We start from the raw sequence: 23,701 nt of genomic DNA, 5'->3' as shown, positions 1-23,701 counted from the left end.
AGCACTCTGTTGGATTATAAGCCCACAAAACAAGTTCACCTTGATCTTTCACTTTAAATATAAAGTATCTCAGGGACAAAATTTGACATAAATATAAACCCATAACGTTTCTCTTCAAAGAAGGCTGAAATAAAACAGGACTTTGAGTGCAATTACAATTAAAACATCAGAAGTGCCAGAAACAGAAGTTTTGAAGCTATATCAGCCGTGAAGGATGGCAAACAGTGCCTCCCCTGAACAGAATCAAAATCACTGCTCAGCAATCAACAGCAGCATCCTGCTGACACAGGGCAACCTCCCCACACTGACCTTATCTGGAAAGATTCGAGTGACAGTTACTTTCTTCCTTTTTCTACTCTCCACAACTTTCAATGCTTCTTTCTTGTTGAAACTTCAGAAGTGGACTCAAAGGAAAGAGAAAGGGAAAAAACTCTCAAGAATGAAAGTGCTTTTAAAACATTTGACCTTAGCCAACCTGTTGGAGACTCTGATTGTCATGCCACTGGACGGAATGTGGAACATTACTGTGCAATGGTATGCTGGAGAACTCCTCTGCAAAGTCCTCAGCTATCTGAAGCTTTTCTCCATGTACGCCCCCGCCTTCGTGATGGTGGTGATCAGCCTGGACCGCTCCCTGGCCATCACGAGGCCCCTAGCTGCGAAAAGGAACAACAAGCTCGGACAGCTCATGATTGGCTTGGCCTGGCTCCTCAGTAGCATCTTTGCTGCACCACAGGTAAACCAGTATCATAAACTTTTTAGGACATGGAGATCACAGATTTCCTATATAAATTTGAATGAAGGTCTTGTCAAAGGCAGTATTGTATTATCTCTAAGAGCTTGGGCTCTGGAAGTCAGAGTATGGAATTTAATCCTGGCTCTGCTCTGTTACCTTGGGCAAATGTCTTAACCCCTCTGGGTTTCATTCCTTCATTTATAAAATGGAGGTAATGCCTACTTTATGCACCTTTTGTGATGATTAAATGAACAGTGTGTTAAAGTGTCTATCATAATCTCTGGTACCTAGTAAATGCTCCCTGAAAATGTAGCTATTCTCAAATTTGACCTCATCCCCATTCTATTCTTCCATCTACTTTTCCTTTCACTCAGGTTGACATGGTAAATTGAGAGAATCTTTAGGAACAATGAAATTTGCATAGGTAGAAAGTATGTATAACTTGTTTTATTTGGGGCTTCTTGAGTCTTCTGTCACTGCAGCTTAGAGAGAACTATACTTGATTAGTATGTTTTTTCTGCAGTTTGCAGCTATGTGCAATTGAATAAAGAGGAAATGTGGGAAATCTCAGACTTTTGGAAATTTGAACATTTCCCTGAGGTTGACTTGAGCTTTTCTGGAGGTAGGCTAGACTGTAACAGGCTGTTAGCAAAACTATAAGACTGTTGGTTCAGTCAAGGCCCTCTCCTATAGAAAGCAGATATCTCTCCAGACTGTCTTCATCAGAGGCAACCTGGTTGATTGACCTGCAGAATCTGCCTCTTCAACAGTCAGATCTCTGAAGAAAAGGACACATTCTTGAAAATGGCAAAGATCCTTTAATAACAGATGAACAAGTTGTCTCTATGCTTGTAAATGTACTCTATGGTGAACCCAGGGTACAAGGATGTGTCAAGAAGTAAAGTCAGAGTTTACTGTGATTCTCCAAAAACTTGTCACTACAAATGGAAATTTATCTAGACATTCTAAGCTGGCCAGGTGGCATAAAAAGAAAAAACAAACAAATAAAAACTGTCACACAGGACTCACTAAATAGTGCAAGACATTAAAACCTTCTGGCAATTGTTTGAGCTGGATGGATCATTTTGATGAGGGGCTGCATAATTACTGAGTACTTCTAGGGCATCAGGGATTGTGCTGCAGAAAGGCAGAGAGGGAGAGGTGGTCTAACCTAGCTCTTCCCCTTTCCATCTCCTCCTTGCATCCCAGATTTGACTCACCAGTGTTTTGACCTGGCATCCTCCTAAGCTTCCACTCCGTTCCTCCTCTCAGGCCTCTTATATAACAGGAAGCGCGGCTCTTTCTTGCCAAGTGTTCACATCAGTGTTTCCTAGCTAGTTCCTCTTGTTAAGTGGCCACATCCTAACAGACGTTTTTGTCAAGGTTGCAGGAAAAGGACTGAAGATAGACTGTTAAGGTAGTTTTTCATCTAGCCTATGGATCAGGTTCACTCCAGTAAGTCTTAGGCCACAGTGAAATTTTGGGGATTCGTTGTTGTTGTTGTTGTTTCCTTTCTCCTTTTCCATCTGTGTGGTATATTTTTAAACAGAATTTTATTTTTTTAACATTTTTATTGGAGTATAATTGCTTTACAATGGTGTATTAGTTTCTGCTTTATAACAAAGTGAATCAGTTACACATATACATATAACTCCATGTCTCCTCCCTCTTGTGTCTCCCTCCCTCCCACCCTCCCTATCCAACCCCTCTAGGTGGTCAAAAAGCACCAAGCTGATCTCCCTGTGCTATGCGTCTGCTTCCCACTAGCTATCTATTTTATATTTGGTAGTGTACATATGTCCATATACACTAGAGAAATGGAAATAAAAACAAAAATAAACAAATGGGACCTAATGAAACTTAAAAGCTTTTGCACAGCAAAGGAAACCATAAACAAGACCAAAAGACAACACTCAGAATGGGAGAAAATATTTGCAAATGAAGCAACTGACAAAGGATTAATCTCCAAACTTTATGAGCAGCTCATGCAGCTCAATATCAGTAAAACAAACAACTCAATCCAAAAAATGGGCAGAAGACCTAAATAGACATTTCTTCAAAGAAGATATACAGATTGCCAACAAACACATGAAAGAATGCTCCCATCACTAATCATTAGAGAAATGCAACTCAAAACTACAATGAGATATCACCTCACACCGGTCAGAATGGCCATGATCAAAAATCTAGAAACAATAAATGCTGGAGAGGGTGTGGAGAAAAGGGAACCCTCTTGCACTGTTCGTGGGAATGTAAATTGATACAGCCACTATGGAGAACAGTATGGAGGTTCCTTAAAAAACTACAAATAGGGGCTTCCCTGGTGGCGCAGTGGTTGGGAGTCCACCTGCCGATGCAGGGGACATGGGTTCGTGCCCCGGTCCAGGAAGATCCCACATGCCGCAGAGCAGCTGGGCCCGTGAGCCATGGCCGCTGAGCCTGCGCGTCCGGAAAAAAAAAAAAAACTACAAATAGAACTACCATATGACCCAGCAATCCCACTACTGGGCATATACCCTGAGAAAACCATAATTCAAAAAGAGTCATGTACCACAATGTTCACTGCAGCTCAATTTACAATATCTAGGACACATAAGCAGAATTTTATTTTTAAAATAAAAGTTATTTATAAGACGATACCTTAATTACACTCCTGCAATATAGCCATTATTTTATTGTATAGTTCTAGTTATCTGTATTTTATTAATAAAATTGACAAGGTGGCTGCGGCAGAATGCTGGGTGTCACAGGGAACATACATAGCTATTCCCTGAAATTTTCCCTTTGCCTTTTTCCATGTGCCTTCACTTTAGCTGTTTGCCTTAAAATCTACAGTCTTGTTCTCCAGGGTAGTAAATAAAATGCAACACTTGGCATTTTTTTATGTTTAAAAAAATAGTATTTTATTTATAATAAAATCTGTATATTTGTAACAAAATTTTTTTTCTTTCCTTCTAGTGCATTTTCTTGCACTAGAAAGCTACATATCTAAATTCTCCCACCAATTCCTCACTTAACATTTTTTGTATATCAGTGTGTGTTTTATTGAAGAAGAAATGGGAAAAATCAAAATGCTTTCATTTCCCTGGAAAAAAGTATATTACAATTATTCTCACAGTGACTGCATATACAAGAATTAGTTTAGCAAATATGTCACTTAAAATGAGGTTGCTTAGCAAAGGCTTATGCTCTGAAATTTTCCATTTTACTTCTTTAAAGTAGGAGTGCTGTGTATTGTTCAGTTTTCTTAGAAAAGATAAACACAAGTTAGGTTCCTAACACTGAGCCGGGTACTGATGGAACAAAGAAACAGCCCTCAAAAAAGTGTCATTCAGTTATAGAGACAAAACTTACATAAAACGAATATAACTATGTACCAAAAAGTTTTTAAACATACTAGAAGTGTAAGAAGAGAGAGAAACATGAACAAAGTTGAAATGGTGAAGGAAGGTTTTAGGGTAAAAGAAGGATGAACTGAGTTTTTAAAGATGAATGATTTTTGGATGGAAAAAGTAAGCCAAGGATCACATATATTTCTCAGCAAAGGTTGAAAAGTGATTAATTTTCATAGGAGACTTGTTTGGCTGAAGTGAAAGACTGAGAGTTGAGAAATAGCAGGAAATTAGATTTGGTGGTTGCTGTTTTTCCTTTGACGTCATGGCACATTATTTCTTTGTCAGAAAACATTATGATTATGTATTTGTTTGTCATTGCCATTATGGTATTTGCTCTTACAACAGTGAAGACTGTTATGTTCAACTTAATATTCACAGTACACAATGAGATACCCAACAAAAATAGAAATTTTAAATGTTTGGATACTCCCGTTTCTCTCCAGATCAAGTAGACCTTTCACCTTTTACAAAAAAAAAAAAAAAAGAAAGAAAGAAAAAAAAGTTTGGATAAATGAATCAATCATTGCGGGTGGAATGGATGTATATAACAGAAGACACCAATATCCAGGGGAAATTCTGAAAATAATGTGGAAGCCATATAGCCTTCATGAGTCATGTGCAAGGAGTAAAATACTTTTTTGGGTTTTTTTTTTTTTCTTATTTCCAGCTTTATTGAGAAATAATTGCTATACATCACTGTATAAGTTTAAGGGGTACAGCATGATAGTTTGATTTACATATATTGTGAAATGATTACCACAATAGGTTCTGCTAACATCCATCATCTCATATTGATACAGTAAAAAGAAAAGAAAAAAGAAAATTTTTCTCCTTGTGATGAGAATGCTTAGGATTTACTCTCAACAACTTTTCTATACATCATACATCAGTGTTAACTGTAGCCATCATGTTGTACATTATTAAAATGATGTTTAACAAAAATGTTTTGAGAAAATTACATAAACCAAATAGAGTCGAGAGAGGCAAAGAAGACTTTTCGGGTCATCTGGTGATGAGGTGATTAGGTTGGAGGCTAGGATGGTGTTAGAGGAGGTTGATAGTATTTATGAGGGACGTTTCAACCAGAAAAACAAAGCTTGGCAACAAATTGGATTTAGGGGGGTTAGTAATAGACCAAAGTAAAATAAAGTTCCAATATTTTTAGCCAAGGAGTTTTAAAACCATTGGAATAGACAGGTAGGTTGGGAACAGAAGGGTTTGTTTGTTTGTCTGCCTGTCTATTTGTTTGAAGGGGGAGAGAAGGCAGGCTAGTAGTAAAAGAGCTATTTGGAAAGCATTTGGTAATTTGGGATATTGATGCAGATGGAAGTCTAAACAAAAGTCTAAATAAGTCAATTTGTGATAATAACAAACACAAACCCACAATTTCACTTTCTTTTAAAGGACTCTCCCAGTGACTCTAAATAAAATATTGATGTATTAATTCAATTATTTTCATCTAAGTCTATCACAGCAATAACAGAAAGAAAATGCCAAATATTTATCTGTCTTGATGTAATGAAAAGAAAATATGAACTTAATTTCGAATTGTTTAGGAATTTCATGTAATAGCCTGAGCTCAAATACATTACTCTACCTGAGAGATTTGTGTGAATATGGGCCACAGAAAATGGTAGTATTCTTCATTTTGTAAAACAAATGACCCATTTTTGATTTCAGCAACACTTTAAATTTATAAAGCACTTTGCTGAAGTTTCCTGAAAAACCGCAAAGTCATAATCTTATTTGGTATTTACATTGACTCTGTGAGGTACATAAAAGCTGTGTTATTGTCCCCATTTCACATATAAAAGAACATACAAAGAGAACCTTGGAAAGCAATGTCCTTCAAACTTTTTTGACAGTAACAGAAAGATATACATACTACATAAAGACTTTGTCTCTCTCACACACTTATAACTGAGAAAAGTTTTCATAAAATAAATATTCTACCCTGTTCCACTTCATTCTTTAATGCTGATTACAACCAACTGATGCGTACAACCCGCAGTTTGAAAAGCACTGGTTTAAAGGGATTCATTGTTTGCCCAATGCCACTTGGCCTGTTGGACTCCTGTCATTTCACTAAGTCCAGTTTATCTTTTTATTATATCTCTCTGCTCTCTCTCTGAATAAAAGAGGTTTCAACCCTGTGACTAATGTTATGTGTATTTGATGGGGAAGACAAGAGGTAGGGGGTGCTTTTTATTTCCAGACCATGGGATACACAGTGAGTACACCTCAAGCTTCACCACGCTCCACGGAGAAGCCCACTGACAAAGGCGCATCCTGTCGTGGCTAATTTACATTGAAAGGATGACTTTTATGTTCATCTTTTGGTGCATATATTGATATTCTATCACTTGAGTAATTCATACCTAAGTTGAATGAAGAAATAAACTAACGAGCTAGTTGTCACATTGCTAAGAATCTAAGAATTTATGACATTTTGCTAGAGCTCAGAATGACCAAATTTCAAACTGACCACCTTGCTTTTCCACCTTTCTAATAACCTCAGAGTTCTGTGATGATTTGGGGATATATTTTCAAAAGTTTTAACATAGTGTGGCCAACATGTCATACTTTTTGCTAGTAATGGAATTTTCTTTTAAAATGGAATTCTGTGTGGAGCTTCAGTAAATGAAACAGATATAAGTGGACTTGCTCTGGTCAAATAGGGATAAAGGAGCCCCAGTCCTCTGCTTGGTCATAGTCTCTGAAGACCTCAGATCCCATTGCAAGTCTGAAAGTCAATGGGATAGTCAAAATAGCATGGATACTGGATTTAAACAAAGCTGGTTTCAGATCTCGATGCTGTCTCTTACCAGCTATCTGAGTAAATTAGTTAACTAAGTTTAAAAGGGTAACTGTAAAGAATTACAATTCCTTTGTAACTTTCAATTGTAATGAGTAAGATATATAAAACCATCCAGTACAAGACTTTACACCTAAACACTCAGCGCTCATTCCTTCCTCTTTTCCTATCTTCATTACTTCCTTCATAACAGGGTTTTTGAAATCAGGAGAAAAAAATAATAGGGAAATATGAGTATGAAAATTAAACAATTATTTAAGAAACAGCAAAGAAAATTGCTTATACAAAGATTACTTTATATTTCTCAAATTATGACATTTATTCTGACTAATAAGTAAATTTGGCCAATATACTCCCTAGTCACCAACCTGTCCTACTCACTCTGAAAGCTCTATATGCCAGAGCATAATGATTCAAGTCTTGGAAGTATCATGTCTAAAAGCAGGATAAGAAATGAAGAAAGGGAGGAAGGGTGAGGAAGAAAAGGAAGGGAAAAGAAAGGGAAGGGAAGGGCAGGGGAGAGGAGAGGAGTGGAGGGGAGGCAAGGCAACAAACAGAACCTGAAAGGATATCTGATTTAAAACTGGTTGTGGTTAGGCTAGTAAGTGCATGTTAAGAAGAAAATATTTCCTGAATTAGATGCGTCCATATCTAATTAAAAATAATAAGATTTCCAATGACAGTCACCTAAGACCACAAGAACTCCAGAGCAGCAAATTATTTGCAGATAGAGTTCACATCATTAGTTTATCTGTGTTACTAGGGTGAATTACATGTTGACAGCTTTTTAATTCTATAGGTAACCCAGGCCTGCAGGGAAGACATGGTCATCCCTCAGTGTCCTGGGGAATTGGTTCCTGGATACCCTCCCTCTCCCCCCACCCCACCCCGTGGCTGCAGATAATAAATTTCCCAGATGCTCAAGTCCCTTATATAAAATGGCATATAGTATTTTCATGTAACCTACGCACATCCTCCCGTATACTTTAAATCTAGATTACTTATAATACCTAATACAGTGTAAATGCTAGGTAAATAATTGTAAATATAATGTAAGTGTTATGTAACTAGCTGCTGGAGCTTGGCAAATTCAAGTTTTGCTTTTTGGAACTTTCTGAAAATTTTTTTCCAAATATTTTTCCATCTGCAGTTGGTTGAATCTGCAGATGTGGAACCCACAGATTTGGAGGGTCTGTTGTATATGAGCAATCCTTTATTCTTTGGTGTGAAGACATGTGGTCTGAATAAATGTGAAGGCTTGCCTGTTACACACAGAATTTACAGGGCTAGAATGCACTTCTGAACTTGACAAGCAGTTTACATTCAATAAATACTCGTTACATGTGTACAATATGCCCAAAACAGTACTGAAACATAGTAATAGCATGCTAATAGCAAAAATAACAATAATGATGATGATTTTGATAAATAACAGTTATTCAGTACATAAATATGTGCCAGGAATTGTGCTAAATGCTTCTGTGGGGGGGGGGGTTAAATATTTATTTATTTATTCATTCATTCATTTATTTATTTAGCTGCACCAGGTCTTAGTTGAGGCACGAGGGATCTTCTTTGCCGCCTGCGGGATCTTTAGTTGCAGCATGCGGAATCTAGTTCGAACATGGGCTCCCTGCATTGGGAGTGCAGAGTCTTAACCACTGGACCACCAGGAAAGTCCCTCTTCTGTATTGTGTTTTTGTTTTGTCTTGTTTTGTTTTTTTCAACAATGCTGCAGGGCTTGAGGGGTCTCAGCTCCCCGAGCATGGATTGAACCCAGGCCACAGCAGTGAAAGCCCAGAATCCTAACCACTAGGCCACCAGGGAACTCCCTTCTGTGTTCATTACTTCATGTAAGGCTCCCAATAACTGTATAAATTAGATACAATTATTATCTTTATTTTATTCATGAATAAACTAAGATTATGAATGCTATGTAACATGGCCAAGATTACCATCTATTAAGTGGAGGTGTCAGTACATCCAGTTAGCTCCATACCCAGAGTTTTTAATGACTACAATATATAGCACTATGCAATATTGTCTATTTTCTTTCTTCCTGTAGGAGGCTGAAGAAGAAAAAGACAGGAAAATCTTAAGGTGAGAATAGATAGTTAAGTGATATCAGAGGGACGGACTTCCCTGGTGGCGCAGTGGTTAAGAATCCGCCTGTCGATGCAGGGCACAAGGTTCGATCCCTGGTCCAGGAAGATGCTACATGCCGCGGAGCAACTAAGCCTATGTGCCACAACTACTGAAGCCTGTGCACCTAGAGCCCATGCTCTGCAACAGGAGAAGCCACCGCAATGAGAAGCCCGCACACCACAACAAAGAGTAGCCCCTGCTCCCCACAGCTAGAGAAAAGCCTGTGTGCAGCAATGAAAACCCAAAGCAGACAATAATAAATAAATTAATTACCTTTAAAAAAACACTCTTACAAATTATAAAAAAAAGAAGAGAGAGAGAGACATCAGAGGGACTTCCCTGGCAGTCCAGCAGTTAAGACTCTGTGCTCCCAATGCAGGGGGCACAGTTTCAATCCCTGGTCAGGGAACTAAGATCTCGCATGCCCCACCCATGGCACAGCCAAAAAAACACAGACACACACACACACACACACATTTATCATATATATATGATACATATTTATGTTGTGTGCCTCTAAATTTTTATTTTAATAATGATTATAATTTACATAGTGTTGTGTGCCAGGCACTACTCTAAGTGCAAGTATTCACTTGTTAATTGTCATGTCATCTGTCCTAGAGGTAGATACTATTAATATCTCCCTTTTATAGATGAGAGGAACCTGAGCACATCTTCTAATGTTAATCACCTTTGGAAAAGATTAGGTCATGTTGTCACTAGTGTGGGTAAGGTGAAGGTTAAAAATAATATGCTATGAGGAATAGCATCTGCAAGGACTGTAAATATGGAACACAGATTGCTATTGTTGAGGGCAAAATAAAACAAACATTGATGAGAACTGGGGCCAGGCATGAGAGTAAAAAAACATAAAGAAATTTTAAAAATATGATCCAAGGACAAAAGAACCACAGGAAGTAAAGTGGATCCTTATATTAATCATTCAAATGAACATGGCCTTAGAGCTGAAAATAAACGGAACCAAGCCTAAAACAAATTAATTTATGGACAAGTAAGATTCTGAATTTTCATAACACTATACCTCTCCTTTGAAACTTATCACAGTCTATCTTGTATTACAGGTGTCACATACATGCTATATCTCCCCTTCCAAAAATTTAATTCCCTGATGGCAGGATATATGTAGGTCATCTTTTACAACAGAGTGTGCCTAGTATAGTTTTTTGACCAAGGAGTTGCTTTAAAAACTAGCATTTGTTACATAAATAAAGATGACAACCAAATTCAAATCATAGTACTATAAAGTCAATTTTATTGAAAGTTTCATCGTTATAACTTAAAAACATGAAATATTAAAGTGAAAATGTGACCCAGTGCAGAGCAGAAAATCAAATTCGGGTCATCTGTTCCAAGGCTGATTGGGGAGGTAGAGAGAAAAAGATTTTTAAGAAATATAGGACTCCCGGATTCTATGCAAAGGAACCCTTCCAAGGATTTCAACTCACAACACCTGTTGAGTCAAATTCAAACTGAACCTTAAATAAGGTCAGTTTGCAAAGAAGTATGGAAAAACTGAAAGGGTCACTTTGTGATGTGGAAAAAGTTGGTCTGGATCATAAAATAGAATTAGCTGAATGTATGTCTTTTCGACTTTAAGATAGATAATATGATCATTGGCGCCCTCTAGTGGATTGATTTTAAAATTCTTTTTTGCCTTAGACGCTGAAAAGATCTGAAACTGAAAATCAACATTTTAACTACAAATAAAATAGGTTTATATTTTGTATTATACTTACTTACATTTTATTACATTTGTATATATTTTATTATATTTATATTTTACATTTAGTAAAATTTTTCTACTCTACAAGCAAAGAGGAAAAACAGTATTTTTTTAAGGCATCATCTACTCTCACTCCACCCCTCCCAAAAAGGAAAGAAATTCTGGGCCTATTAAGTTAATTAAATGTAATTTAAATTTACTAATTTAATCAAAACTAATGAAAATGTATACTCTCCCTCATTTGCTTAAAAGAAAAAATCCTGTAACATTTTTACTTGAATTAACTTGCTATCAGTTTTAAAGTGCTTGGCACTCTTTTCATTTTAATGTTTCATGGTAAAATGAAGTTTTTCAGGAGAAAATCTTGGAAATGACGAAGTAAGAAATGTGCTTGACGGATGGGGAAAGGATAAATAAATGTCCACTAGAACTTGTTTTTGAAAACCACTTGCAACGTTTCCTTAATAGTTAACTCAACTTGTTCTTTTTTTAACATAATTTCACACTTAGAGAAAGGTTGCAAGAATCATACAAAGATTTCTAGGATACCTTTCCCTTGGATTCCCCAAATATTAACATTTTAGTACATTTGTTTATTTGCCTTATTCTCTCTCTTGTATGCATTTTTTTTCTGGATTGTTTAAAAGTAAGTTCAGACATGACCTCCCTTTCAATACTTCATTGTGTTTTTTCTAGCACATAACCACAGTACTAATCAGGAAATTATCACTAATACAGTGCTATTTTTTATCTATATACCTTATCCATATCTCACTCGCTGTCTTAATAATATCCCTTTCAGCAAAAGAAAATCCAAGATTATGCGAGGGATTCAGTTGCCATGTCTTTTTAGTCTCCTTTAAACTGAAACCATTCCTTGGTCTTCCTTTGAATTTCATGATGCTGACATTTTTGAAGAGTGCAGGCCAATTATTTTGTAGAATGCCCCTCAATTTGAGTTTGTCTGATGTTTGCTCGTGGGTAGATTCAGGTTATGCACTTGTCGACTGAAAAAAAATGTACAACCTAAAAGCTGAGAATTATGTTTTATTCAGTAGATTTTCTGAGGACGTAAGCCCAGAAGACAGCCTCTCAGATAACTCGGAGGGACTGTTCCAAGAAGCAAGGGAGGAGCCAGTATGTATAGGTTTTTTGGCAACAAAAACCAGGTAGATTATTGTTAATTAAAGAACGTCAAAAGATTATTGTTAATTAAAGAAAAATGATACATCTCAAGTTAATGAATTTAGCACTTTTCTAAGTATGGGAAGGTGCAAGAGTCCAGACTTATTGAAATAATCCCTTTGAAATGCACCTTAACTATCTAGAGCCAGTATCCTGCCTTTTTCCATCCTGAATGCCCTCAGTGTGCACAGTCAGGGGTGGCTGCAGGGGCTATGGCTTGATGGCCACAACATCCTTTATTTACTGGTATGGTAGGTGACATTCTTAATCCACACACTTTTAGCAAAAAATACCTAAGAGGTGACACTTTCTTCGCAGCACATTATAGAAGGAAGCAGAAGCTGTCGATTGGTCCCATTATTGGCAATGTTAATTATTTGGTTATTTCTCGACTAGTAAAGTTATTATTTTATAATAACGTTATAATGACATGTGTCCTGCAGGTAGATACTTTGAGATGATATAAATACTCTCCTCAAACTTACACCTATATTTTTACCATCCATTGGTGATTCTTGCCTGAATCAATTATTATTATAGTGATTACAAAATGGTAATCACTACTTCCACTATACCTTTTACATTTATTAATTGACTTTCTACAGTAAAGAGCTTTTTCCTCTCCCCATTTATTTGTAGTTGTTGGTTTGTAATTTATATCAGCATGGAGTCATGGTTTCTTTCTTTATTAGATAGTTTATCATTCTTTTCTATCAGTGTTTGTTTGTTTTCATGCTAAACTATCCCAGATTTGGCCAACTGAAGCTCTTTCAACCTGGTGCCTGAACATTTTTCACATGCTCCATCATTCTCTGGGCATTTCCTGACTTTTGAGCACAACAGCTGTTCCAAGGACATATTGTACTTTGCTTTCCCCAGCCTTGAGCTCACCAATTTCTCCACTTAGGTCTGGTTCCTTTTGGTAGAGAATGATACTTAGAAAACAAGATCTGGGTGCTGGAGTGCTGGGTGTGCTCATTGCTACTCGGATGTCATGATTCCTAGGCTCTCTCCACAGGCAGAGCTGGAATAAATGTATTTATGTGTACACACGCGCACACACACACACACACGCATAAATTACCCTTACTCTTTTTTTACAATTGTACAGCACCTCATTGTGTGGCCAACTGTAGTTTATTCAGTTACTCTTCAATGAATTGTTATTTAGATTATTTTCAATGTTTTTCAATTATAAGCAATGCATCAATGGATAATCTTGTGCATATGTATTTTCATATAATGGAAGTAGGGGTGTATCATTGGGGTAAATTCCTGAATGTCAGACTGCTAAGTCAAAGGTAAATGCATATATAGTTATGCTAGTTATTGCCAAATTCCCCTCCGTAATGGTTGTACCAATTTGCATGTCCATTAGCAATGTATGAGTCCCTGTTTCCCTACAGCCTTGCCATGAAAGTGTGCTATTTTTTTTAAAATTTTGCCAATCTTGATAGTAGAAGATGGCATATCATTGTAGCCTTAATTGGTTGGCACTGCTCTCATAAGTGAGGTTGAACGTCTTTTCATATGATTAAGGGCCACTGTTATATCTTTTCTGTGAACTGTCTGTTCATGTTTTATGACTATTTTAATGAGATTTTGTGTCTCAAAAATAAAATTTAAATTTGTATTTTGAGGGCATATTCTAAATACCAGACACAGTTTTATGTGCTGAGGATATAACAATAAAATCACTTGCAAAATCACTTGCAAACAGTTTACTCAGCATAATAGGATCTGAAATTGAAATACAAACAAGGTTTAAATCTTTGGTTGATGATTGTGCTGCAAGGTTGAAATAATTGCAAAAGAAATCCAAAATCCTACAGATCCATTCACATTACCCAAACATATTTTAAGTAAAAATCCACTTATAACTTTTTATAGAAATGCCAAAAGAATATCAAGATGCTTAGCAGTTGCTTTGGGCAACAACATGTTAGAAGGCTAGCAGAATACAGAAGAGAAAACTTTCAAGAAAACTTGCAAATACTGTTTGAAAATAAGTAACATCACTTTTTTTTTTAATTTTCTCATACAGTTATACATCTTCAGGATGATCCATTTAGCAGATGACTCTGGACAGACAGAAGGTTTCTCTCAATGTGTAACACACTGCAGTTTTCCACAATGGTGGCATCAAGCCTTTTATAACTTTTTCACCTTCACCTGCCTCTTCATCATCCCTCTTCTCATCATGTTGATCTGCAATGCAAAAATCATCTTCACCCTGACAAGCGTCCTTCATCAGGATCCCCACAGTATGTATTCCTTAGATTTGGTGTTAATTGGGGGTAGACAGCTTCTAACAGCAATACTCAAAGCACAGAAGCAGAGTGGCACTTACGATGCGCTAGATACTGTTCTAAGCAGTTTACATATATTAATTCACTCTTTTAATATTCAGAATCAACCCATGAGGCAATACTTTTATTATCCCCAATTTAGAGATGAGGTAATTTAATACTCCCAATATTATAAATTCACAGCATGAAATTAAAAATGAAAGGACAGTTACTCCAACAACCCAATAGAAGCATTAGCAACTTGTTCCTGCTGGTCCTTCACAAAGCTCTATCAAACACCTAATGTCTAGAATGTAGCAAAGTACAACTCATTAAGTGGTAGCCAATAGACTTGTTAAAGTTAAGCTTTTCTGTATCACATTCAAATCTCCTGTACCCACAAAATGTATCCACACACTATGCACATTTGTGTGTTGAGTATGCGAACTTGAACGTGTAATTGACTATTTCATCTTTAACGTCACAGATGCAGTTGTGCCTTTTTGCTTTAAGAATCTGGTGCATTCTCAAATACTAAAATTTATGAATTTTTAAAATTTTATATTGTAGTATAGTTGATTAACAATGCTGTGTTAGTTTCAGATGTACAGCAAAGTGATTCAGTTATACATATACATGTATCTATTCTTTTTCAAATTCTTTTCCCATTTAGGTTATTACAGAGTATTGAGCACAGTTCCCTGTGCTATATAGCAGGTCCTTGTTGGTTATCTTTTTTTTTTTTAATGGGGTATAGTTGCTTTACAATGTTGTGTTAATTTCTGCTGTACAGTGAAGTGAATCACTGATATGTATACATATATCCTCTCTTTTTTGGATTTCCTTCCCATTTAGGATACCACAAAGCATTGAGTAGAGTTCCCTGTGTTACACAGCAGGTTCTCATTAGTTATCTATTTTATACATATTAGTGTATATATGTCAATCCCAGTCTCCCAATTCATTTCACCTTGGTGTCCATACATTTCTTCTGTACAGCTGGGTCTCTATTTCTGCTTTGCAAATAGGTTCATCTGCACCATCTTTCTAGATTCCACATATATGCATTAATATACAATATTTGTTTTTCTTTTCCTGACTTACTTCACTCTGTATGACAGTCTCTAGGTCCATCCACATGTCTGCAAATGACCCAATTTCATTCCTTTTTATGGCTGAGTAATATTCCATTGTATATATATATATATATATATATATATATATATATATATATATATACTACATCTTCTTTATCCATTCATCTATCAATGGACATTTAGGTTGCTTTCATGTCCTGGCTATTATAAATAGTGCTGCAATAAACATTGGGGTGCTTGCGTCTTTTTATATTATGGCTTTCTCAGGGTATATGCCCAGTAGTGGGATTGCTGGGTTGCATGGTAGTTCTATTTTTAATTTTTAAGGAACCTCCACTGTTCTCCATAGTGGCTCTATCAATTTGCATTCCCACCAATAGTGCAAGGGGGGTCCCTTTTCTCCACACGCTCTCCAGCACTTATTGTTTGTAGATTTTTTTGATGATGGCAATTCTGACCAATGTGAGGTGATACCTCATTGTAGTTTTGATTAGCATTTCTCTAATAATTAGTGATATTGAGCATCTTTTTCATGTGCCTCTTGGTCATCTGTATGTCTTCTTTGGAGAAGTGTCTGTTTGGGTCTTCCTCTTATTTTTGGATTGGGTTGTGTGTTTTTTTATATTGAGCTGCATGAGCTGTTTGTATATTTTGGAGATTAATCCCTTGTCAGTTGCTTCATTTGCAAATATTTTTTCCCATTCTGAGGGTTGTCTTTTGGTCTTGTCTATGGTTTCCTTTGCTGGGCAAAAGCTTTTAAGTTTCATTAGGTCCCATTTGTATATTTGTGTTTTTATTTTCATTACTCTAGGAGGTGAGCCAAAAAAGATCTTGCTGTAATTTATGTCAAAGAGTGTTCTTCCTAATTTTCCTCTAAGAGTTTTATATTGTTCAGTCACATTTAGGTCTTTAATCCATTTGAGTTTATTTTTGTGTATGGTGTTAGGGAATATCTATTTTAAATATAGCAGTGTGTACATGTCAATCCCAAACTCCCAATCTATCCCTTCCCCCTACCCTTCCACTATGATAACCATAAGGTTGTTCTCTAAGTTTGTGAGTCTGTTTCTGTTTTGTAAATAACTTCAATTGTTTCAGGTTTTTTTAGAATCCACATATAAGTGATATCATATGATATTTGTCTTTCTCTGTCTGACTTACTTCACTTAGTATGATAATCTCCACATCCATCCATGTTGCTGCAAATGGCATTATTTTATTTTTTTAATGGCTAATATTCCATTGTACATATGTACCACATCTTCTTTATCCATTCATCTGTTGATGGACATTTAGGTAGCTTCCATGTCTTGGCTATTGTAAACAGCGCTGCAATGAATATCGGCAGGCATGTATCCTTTTGAACCATGTTTTTCCCTGGATATATGCCCAGGAATGGGATTGCTGGATCATATGGTAGCTATATTTTTAGTTTCTTAAGGAACCTCCATACTGTTCTCCATAGTGGCTATACCAATTTACATTCCCACTAACAGTGTAGGAGGGTTCCCTTTTCTCTACACCCTCTCCAGCATTTATTATTTGTAGACTGTTTGATGATGGCCATTCTGACTGCTGTGAGGTGATATCTCATTGTAGTTCTGATTTGCAGTTCTCTAATAATTAGCCATGTTGAGCATCTTCTCATGTGCATCATGGCCATCTGTATGTCCTCTTTGGAGAAATGTTTATTTACATATTCTGACAATTTTTTGAGGGGTCATTTGGTTTTTTGATGTTGAGCCACATGAGCTGCTTGTAAATTTTAGAGATTAATCCCTTGTCGGTTGCATCATTTGCAAATATTTTCTCTCATTCTGAGGGGTGTCTTTTCGTTTTGTTTATGGTTTCCTTTCCTATGCAAAGGCTTTTGAGTTATTTAGGTCCCATTTGGTTATTTTGTTTTTATTTACATTACTCTAGGAGATGGACAGAAAAAGATATTGCTGTGATTTACGTAAAAGAGTGTTCTGCCTATGTTTTCCTCTAGGAGTTTTATAGTATCTGGTCTTACATTTAGGTATGTAATCCATTTTTAGTTTATTTTTGTGTATAGTGTTAGAGAATGTTCTGAGTTCATTCTTTTACATGTGGCTGTCCAATTTTCCCAGCACCACTTACTGAAGAGACTAACTTTTCTCCACTGTATACTCTTGCCTCCTTTGTCATAGATTAACTGACCAAAGGTGTGTGGGTTTATTTTTGGCCTTTCTATCCTGTTCCATTGATCTATATGTCTGTTTTTGTTTCCGTACCAGGTTTTGATTACTGAACCTTTGTAGTATAGCCTGTAGTCAGGGAGCCTGATTCCTCCAGCTCTGTTTTTCTTTCTCAAGATTGCTTTGGTTATTCAGGGTATTTTTGTTTTCCATACAAATTAAAAATTTTTTTGTTCTAGTTCTGTGAAAAATGCCATTGGTAAATTGATAGGGATTGCACTGAATCTGTAGATTGCCTTGGGTAGTATAGTCATTTTGACAATACTGATTCTTCCAGTCCAAGAACAAAGTATATCTGTCCATCTATTTGTGTCATCTTTGATTCGTTTCAGCAGCATCTACTAGCTTTCAGAGTACAGTTTTTTTGCCTCTTTAGGTAGGTTTATTCCTAGGTATTTTATTCTTTTTTATGCTATGGTAAATGGGAGTGTTTCTTTAATTTCTTTCTGAAATTTCATTGTTCGTTGATAGAAATGCAACAGATTTCCGTGTATTAATTTTTTTAACATCTTTATTAGAGTATAATTGCTTTACATTGGTGTGTTTCTGCTGTATAACAAAGTGAATCAGTTATACATATACACGTCTCCCCATATTTCCTCCCTCTTGCATCTCCCTCCCACCCTCCCAATCCCACCACTCTAGGTGGTCAAAAAGCACCGAGCAGATATCCCTGTGCTATGCAGCTGCTTCCCACTAGCTAACTATTTTACATTTGGTAGCATGTATATGTCCATGCCACTCTCTCACTTCATCCCAGCTTACACTTCCCACACCCCATGTCCTGAAGTCCATTCTCTACATCTTCATCTTTATTCCTGTCCTACACTTAGGTTCATCAGGATCATTTTTTTCTTAGATTCCATATATATGTGTTAGCATACAGTATTTGTTTTTCTCTTTCTGACTTACTTCACTCTGTATGACAGACTCTAGGTCCATCCACCTCACTACAAAAACCTTTATTTCGTTTCTCCTTATGGCTGAGTAATATTCCGTTGTATATATGTGCCACATCTTCTTTATCCATTCATCTGTTGATGGACACTGAGGTTGTATCCATATCCTGGCTATTGTAAATAGAGCTGCAATGAACATTGTGGTACATGACTCTTTTTGAATTACAGTTTTCTCAGGGTATATGCCCAGTAGTGGGATTGCTGGGGCACACGGTAGTTCTATTTTTAGTTTTTTAAGGAACCTCCATAGTGTTCTACATAGTGGCTGTATCAATTTACATTCTGAACAACAATGCAAGAAGTTTCCCTTTTCTCCACACCCTCTCCAGCATTTATTGTTTGTAGATTTTTTGATGATGGCCATTCTGACTGCTGTGAGGTGATACCTCATTGTAGTTTTGATTTACATTTCTCTAATGATTGGTGATGTTGAGCATCCTTTCATGTGTTTGTTGGCAATCCGTATATCTTCTTTGAAGAAATGTCTATTTAGGTCTTCTGCCCATTTTTGGATTGGGTTGTTTGTTTCATTGATATAGAGCTGATTGAGCTGCTTGTAAATTTTGGAGATTAATCCTTTGTCAGTTGCTTCATTTGTAAATATTTTCTCCAATTCTGAGGGTTGTCTTTTCGTATTGTTTATGGTTTCCTTTGCTGGGCAAAAGCTTTTAAGTTTCATTAGGTCCCATTAGTTTATTTTTGTTTTTATTTCCATTACTCTAGGAGTTGGATCCAAAAAGATCTTGCTGTGATTTATGTCAAACAGTGTTCTTCCTATGTTTTCCTCTAAGAGTTTTACAGTGTCAGGTCTTACATTTAGGTCTCTAATCCATTTTGAGTTTATTTTTGTGTATGGTGTTAAGGAGTGTTCTAATGTTATTCTTTTACATATAGCTGTCCAGTTCTCCCAGCATCACTTATCGAAGAGACTGTCTTTTCTCCATTGTATATCCTTGCCTCCTTTGTCATAGATTAGGTGACCATAGGTGTGTGGGTTTATCTCTGGGCTTTCTATCCTTTTCCATTGATCTATATTTCTGTTTTTGTGCCAATGCCATACTGTCTTGATTACCGTAGCTTTGTAGTAAAGTCTGAAGTCAGGGAGTCTGATTCCTCCACCTCCGCTTTTTTCCCTCAAGACTGCTTTGGCTATTCGGGGTCTTTTGTGTCTCCATACAAATTGTGAAGTTTTTTGTTCTCGTTCTGTGAAAAATGCCATTGGTAGTTTCATAGGGATGGCATTGAATCTGTAGATTGCTTTGGATGGTATAGTCAGTTTCACAATATTGATTCTTCTAATCCAAGAACATGGTATATCTCTCCATCTGTTTCTATCATCTGTAATTTCTTTCATCAGTATCTTATAGTTTTCTGCATAAAGGTCTTCTGTCTCCTTAGGTAGGCTTATTCCTAGGTATTTTATTATTTTTGTTGCAATGGTAAAGAGAAGTGTTTCCTTAATTTCTCTCAGATTTTTCATCATTAAAGTATAGGAATGCAAGATACTTCTGTGCATTAAATTGGTATCCTGCTACTTTACCAAGTTCATTGATTAGCTCTAGTAGTTTTCTGGTAGCATCTTTAGGATTCTTTATGTAAAGTATCATGTCATCTGCAAACAGTTACACCTTTACTTCTTCTTTTCCAATTTGGATTACTTCTATTTCTTTTTCTTCTCTAATTGCTGTGGCTAAAACTTCCAAAACTATGTTGAATAAAGTGGTGAGAGTGGACCACCTTGTTTTGTTCCTGATCTTAGAGGAAATGGTTTCAGTTTTTCACCATTGAGAAGGATGTTGGCTGTGGGTTTTTCATATATGGCCTTTATTATGTTGAGGTAAGTACCCTCGATGCCTACTTTCTGGAGGGTTTTTATCATAAATGGGTGTTGAATTTTGTTGAAAGTTTTTTCTGCATCTACTGAGATGATCATATGGTTTTCCTCCTTCAATTTGTTAATATGGTGTATCACATTGATTGATTTGCATATATTGAAGAATCCTTGCATTCCTGGGATAAACCCCACTTGATCATGGTGTATGATCCTTATAATGTGCTGTTGGATTCTGTTTGCTAGTATTTTGTTAAGGATCTTTGCTCTATGTTCATCAGGGATATTGGCCTGTAGTTTTCTTTCTTTGTGACATCTTCGTCTGGTTTTAGCATCAGGGTGATAGTGGCCTTGTAGAATGAGTTTGGGAGTGTTCCTCCATCTGCTATATTTTGGAAGAGTTTGAGAAGGATAGGTGTTAGCTCTTCTCTAAATGTTTATAGAATTCTCCTGTGAAGCCATCTGGTCCTGGACTTTTGTTTGGTAGATTTTTAATCACAGTCTCAATTTCCAGGCTTGTGATTGGTCTGTTTATATTTTCTATTTCTTCCTGTAGCAGTCTCGGAAGGTTTTGCTTTTCTACGCATTTGTCCATTTCTTCCAGGTTGTCCATTTTATTGGCATATAGTTGCTTGTAGGAATCTCTCATGATCCTTTGTATTTCTGTAGTTTCAGTTGTTACTTCTCCTTTTTCATTTCTAACTCTATTGATTTGAGTCTTCTCCATTTTTTTCTTGATCAGTCTGGCTAATGGTTTATCAATTTTGTTTATCTTCTCAAAGAACCAGCTTTTAGTTTTACTGATTTTTGCTGCTGTTTCCTTCATTTCTTTTTCATTTATTTCTGACTTGATCTTTATGATTTCCTTCCTTCTGCTAACTTTGGGGTTTTTTTGTTCTTTGTTCTCTAATTGCTTTAGGTGTAAGGTTAGGTTGTTTATTTGAGATGTTTCCTGTTTCTTGAGGTAGGATTGTATTTCTATAAACGTTCCTCTTAGAACTGCTTTTGCTGCATCCCAGAGGTATTGGATCATCATGTTTTCATTGTCATTTGTCTGTAGGTATTTTTTGATTTCCTCTTCGATTTGTTCAGTGATCTCTTGGTTATTTAGTAATGTATTATTTAGCCTCCATGTGTTTGTATTTTTTACAGATTTCTTCCTGTAATTGATATCTAGTCTCATAGTGTTGTGTTTGGAAAAGATACTTGATACAATTTCAGTTTTCTTAAAGTTACCAAGGCTTTATGACCCAAGATATGATCTATCCTGGAGAATGTTCCATGAGCACTTGAGAAGAAAGTGTATTCTGTTGTTTTTGGATGGAATGTCCTATAAATATCTATTAAGTCCATCTTGTTTAATGTATCATTTGAAGCTTGTGCTTCCTTATTTATTTTCATTTTGGATGATCTGTCCATTCATGAAAGTGGGGTGTAAATGTCCCCTACTATGATTGTGATACTGTTGATTTCCCCTTTTATGGCTGTTAGCATTTGGCTTATGTATTGAGGTGCTCCTATGTTGGGTGCATAAATATTTACAATTGTTATATCTTCTTCTTGGATTGATCCCTTGATCATTATGTAGTATCTTTCTTTGTCTCTTGTAATAGTCTTTATTTTCAAGTCTATTTTGTGGATATGAGAATTGCTACTCCCGCTTTCTTTTGAATTCCATTTGCATGGAATACCTTATTCCATCCCCTCACTTTCAGTCTGTGTGTGTCCCTAGGTCTGAAGTTGGTCTCTTGTAGTCAGCATATATATGGGTCTTGTTTTTGTATCCATTCAGGCAGCCTTTATCTTTTGGTTGGAGCATTTCATCTGTTTACATGTAAGGTAGTTATCGATATGTATGTTCCTATTGCCATTTTCTTAATTGTTTTGTGTTTGTTATTGTAGGTCTTTTCCTTCTCTTGTGTTTCCTGCCTAGAGAAGTTCCTTTAGCATTTGTGGTAAAGCTGGTTTGGTGGAGCTGTATTCTCTTAGATTTTGCTTCTCTATAAAAGTTTTAATTTCTCCTTTGAAACTGAATGAGATCCTTGCTAGGGAGAGTAATCTTGGTTTTAGGTTTTTCCCTTTCATCACTTTAAATATGTTCTGCCACTCCCTTCTGGCTTGCAGAGTTTCTGCTGAAAAATCAGCTGTTAACCTTATGGGGATTCCCTTGTATGTTATTATTTTTTTCCTTGCTGCTTTTCATATTTTTTCTTTGTATTTAATTTTTGATAGTCTGATTAATATGTGTCTTGCGTGTTTCTCCTTGGATTTATCCTGTATGAGACTCTCTGTGCTTCCTGGACTTGATTGACTATTTCCTTTCCCATATTAGGGAAGTTTTCAACTATAGTCTCTTCCAATATTTTCTCAGTCCTTTTCTCTTTCTCCTCTTCGAATGCGACCCTTATAATTCAAATGTTGGTGCGTTTAATGTAGTCCCAGAGGGCTCTGAGACTGTCCTCAATTCTTTTCATTCTTTTTTCTTTATTCTGCTCTGCAGTAGTTATTTCCACTATTTTATCTTCCAGGTCACTTATCCATTCTTCTGCCTCAGTTATTCTGCTATTGATTCCTTCTAGATAATTTTTAATTTCATCTATTGTGTTTTTCATCATTGTTTGTTTGTTCTTTAGTTCTTCTAGGTCCTTGTTAAACATTTCTTGTATCTTTTCCATTCTATTTCCAAGATTTTGGATAATCTGTACTATCATTACTCTGAAATCTTTTTCAGGTAGACTGCCTATTTCCTCCTTGTTTATTTGGTCTGGTGGGTTTTTACCTTTGTACTTCATCTGCTGCATATTTCTGTCTTCTCATTTTGCTTACGTTACTGTGTTTGGGGTCTCCTTTTCACAGGCTGCAGGTTCGTAGTTCCTGTTGCTTTTGGTGTCTCCCCCCAGTGGCTAAGGTTGGTTCAGTGGGTTGTGTAGGCTTCCTGGTGGAGGGGACTCATGCCTGTGTTCTGGTGGGTGAGGCTGGATTTTGTCTTTCTGGTGGGCAGAACCATGTCCGGTGCTGTGTTTTGTGGTGTCTGTGACCTTATTAAGATTTTAGGCAGCCTCTCTGCTAATGGGTGGGGTTGTGTTCCTTTCTTGCTAGTTGTTTGACATGGGGTGTCCAGCACTGTAGCCTGCTGGTTGTTGAGTGGAGCTGGGTCCTAGCATTGAGAAGAGGTCTCTGGCAGAGCTTTCACCATTTGATATTACATGGAGCCAGGAATTCTCTGGAGAACCCATGTCCTGAACTCAGCTCTCCCACCTCAGAGGCACAGGCCTGATACCTGGCCA

At 36.6% G+C, this 23,701-nt stretch overlaps 1 protein-coding gene across 2 annotated transcripts in view; it reads left to right on the top strand.

Moving 5' to 3' along the window:
- Window positions 1-214: 214 nt before the first annotated feature.
- GNRHR (gonadotropin releasing hormone receptor) overlaps window positions 215-23,701 on the top strand; it is a gene marked incomplete at both ends in the record, with an annotated part of 30,588 nt that continues 7,101 nt past the window's right edge. The window contains 2 exons of one of the 2 annotated variants that reach the window (XM_079702347.1): window positions 215-736; window positions 14,065-14,284. In XM_079702347.1, coding sequence (XP_079558473.1) covers window positions 215-736; window positions 14,065-14,284 — 742 coding nt within the window. The remainder of the gene's footprint in view (window positions 737-14,064; window positions 14,285-23,701) is intronic. The other variant, XM_079702348.1, reaches the window with a different exon arrangement.

Source organism: Hyperoodon ampullatus (assembly GCF_949752795.1).
Source record: "Hyperoodon ampullatus genome assembly, chromosome: 1".
Classification (NCBI taxonomy): domain Eukaryota; kingdom Metazoa; phylum Chordata; class Mammalia; order Artiodactyla; family Ziphiidae; genus Hyperoodon; species Hyperoodon ampullatus.
This window is presented reverse-complemented; position numbering and strand designations above follow the sequence as displayed.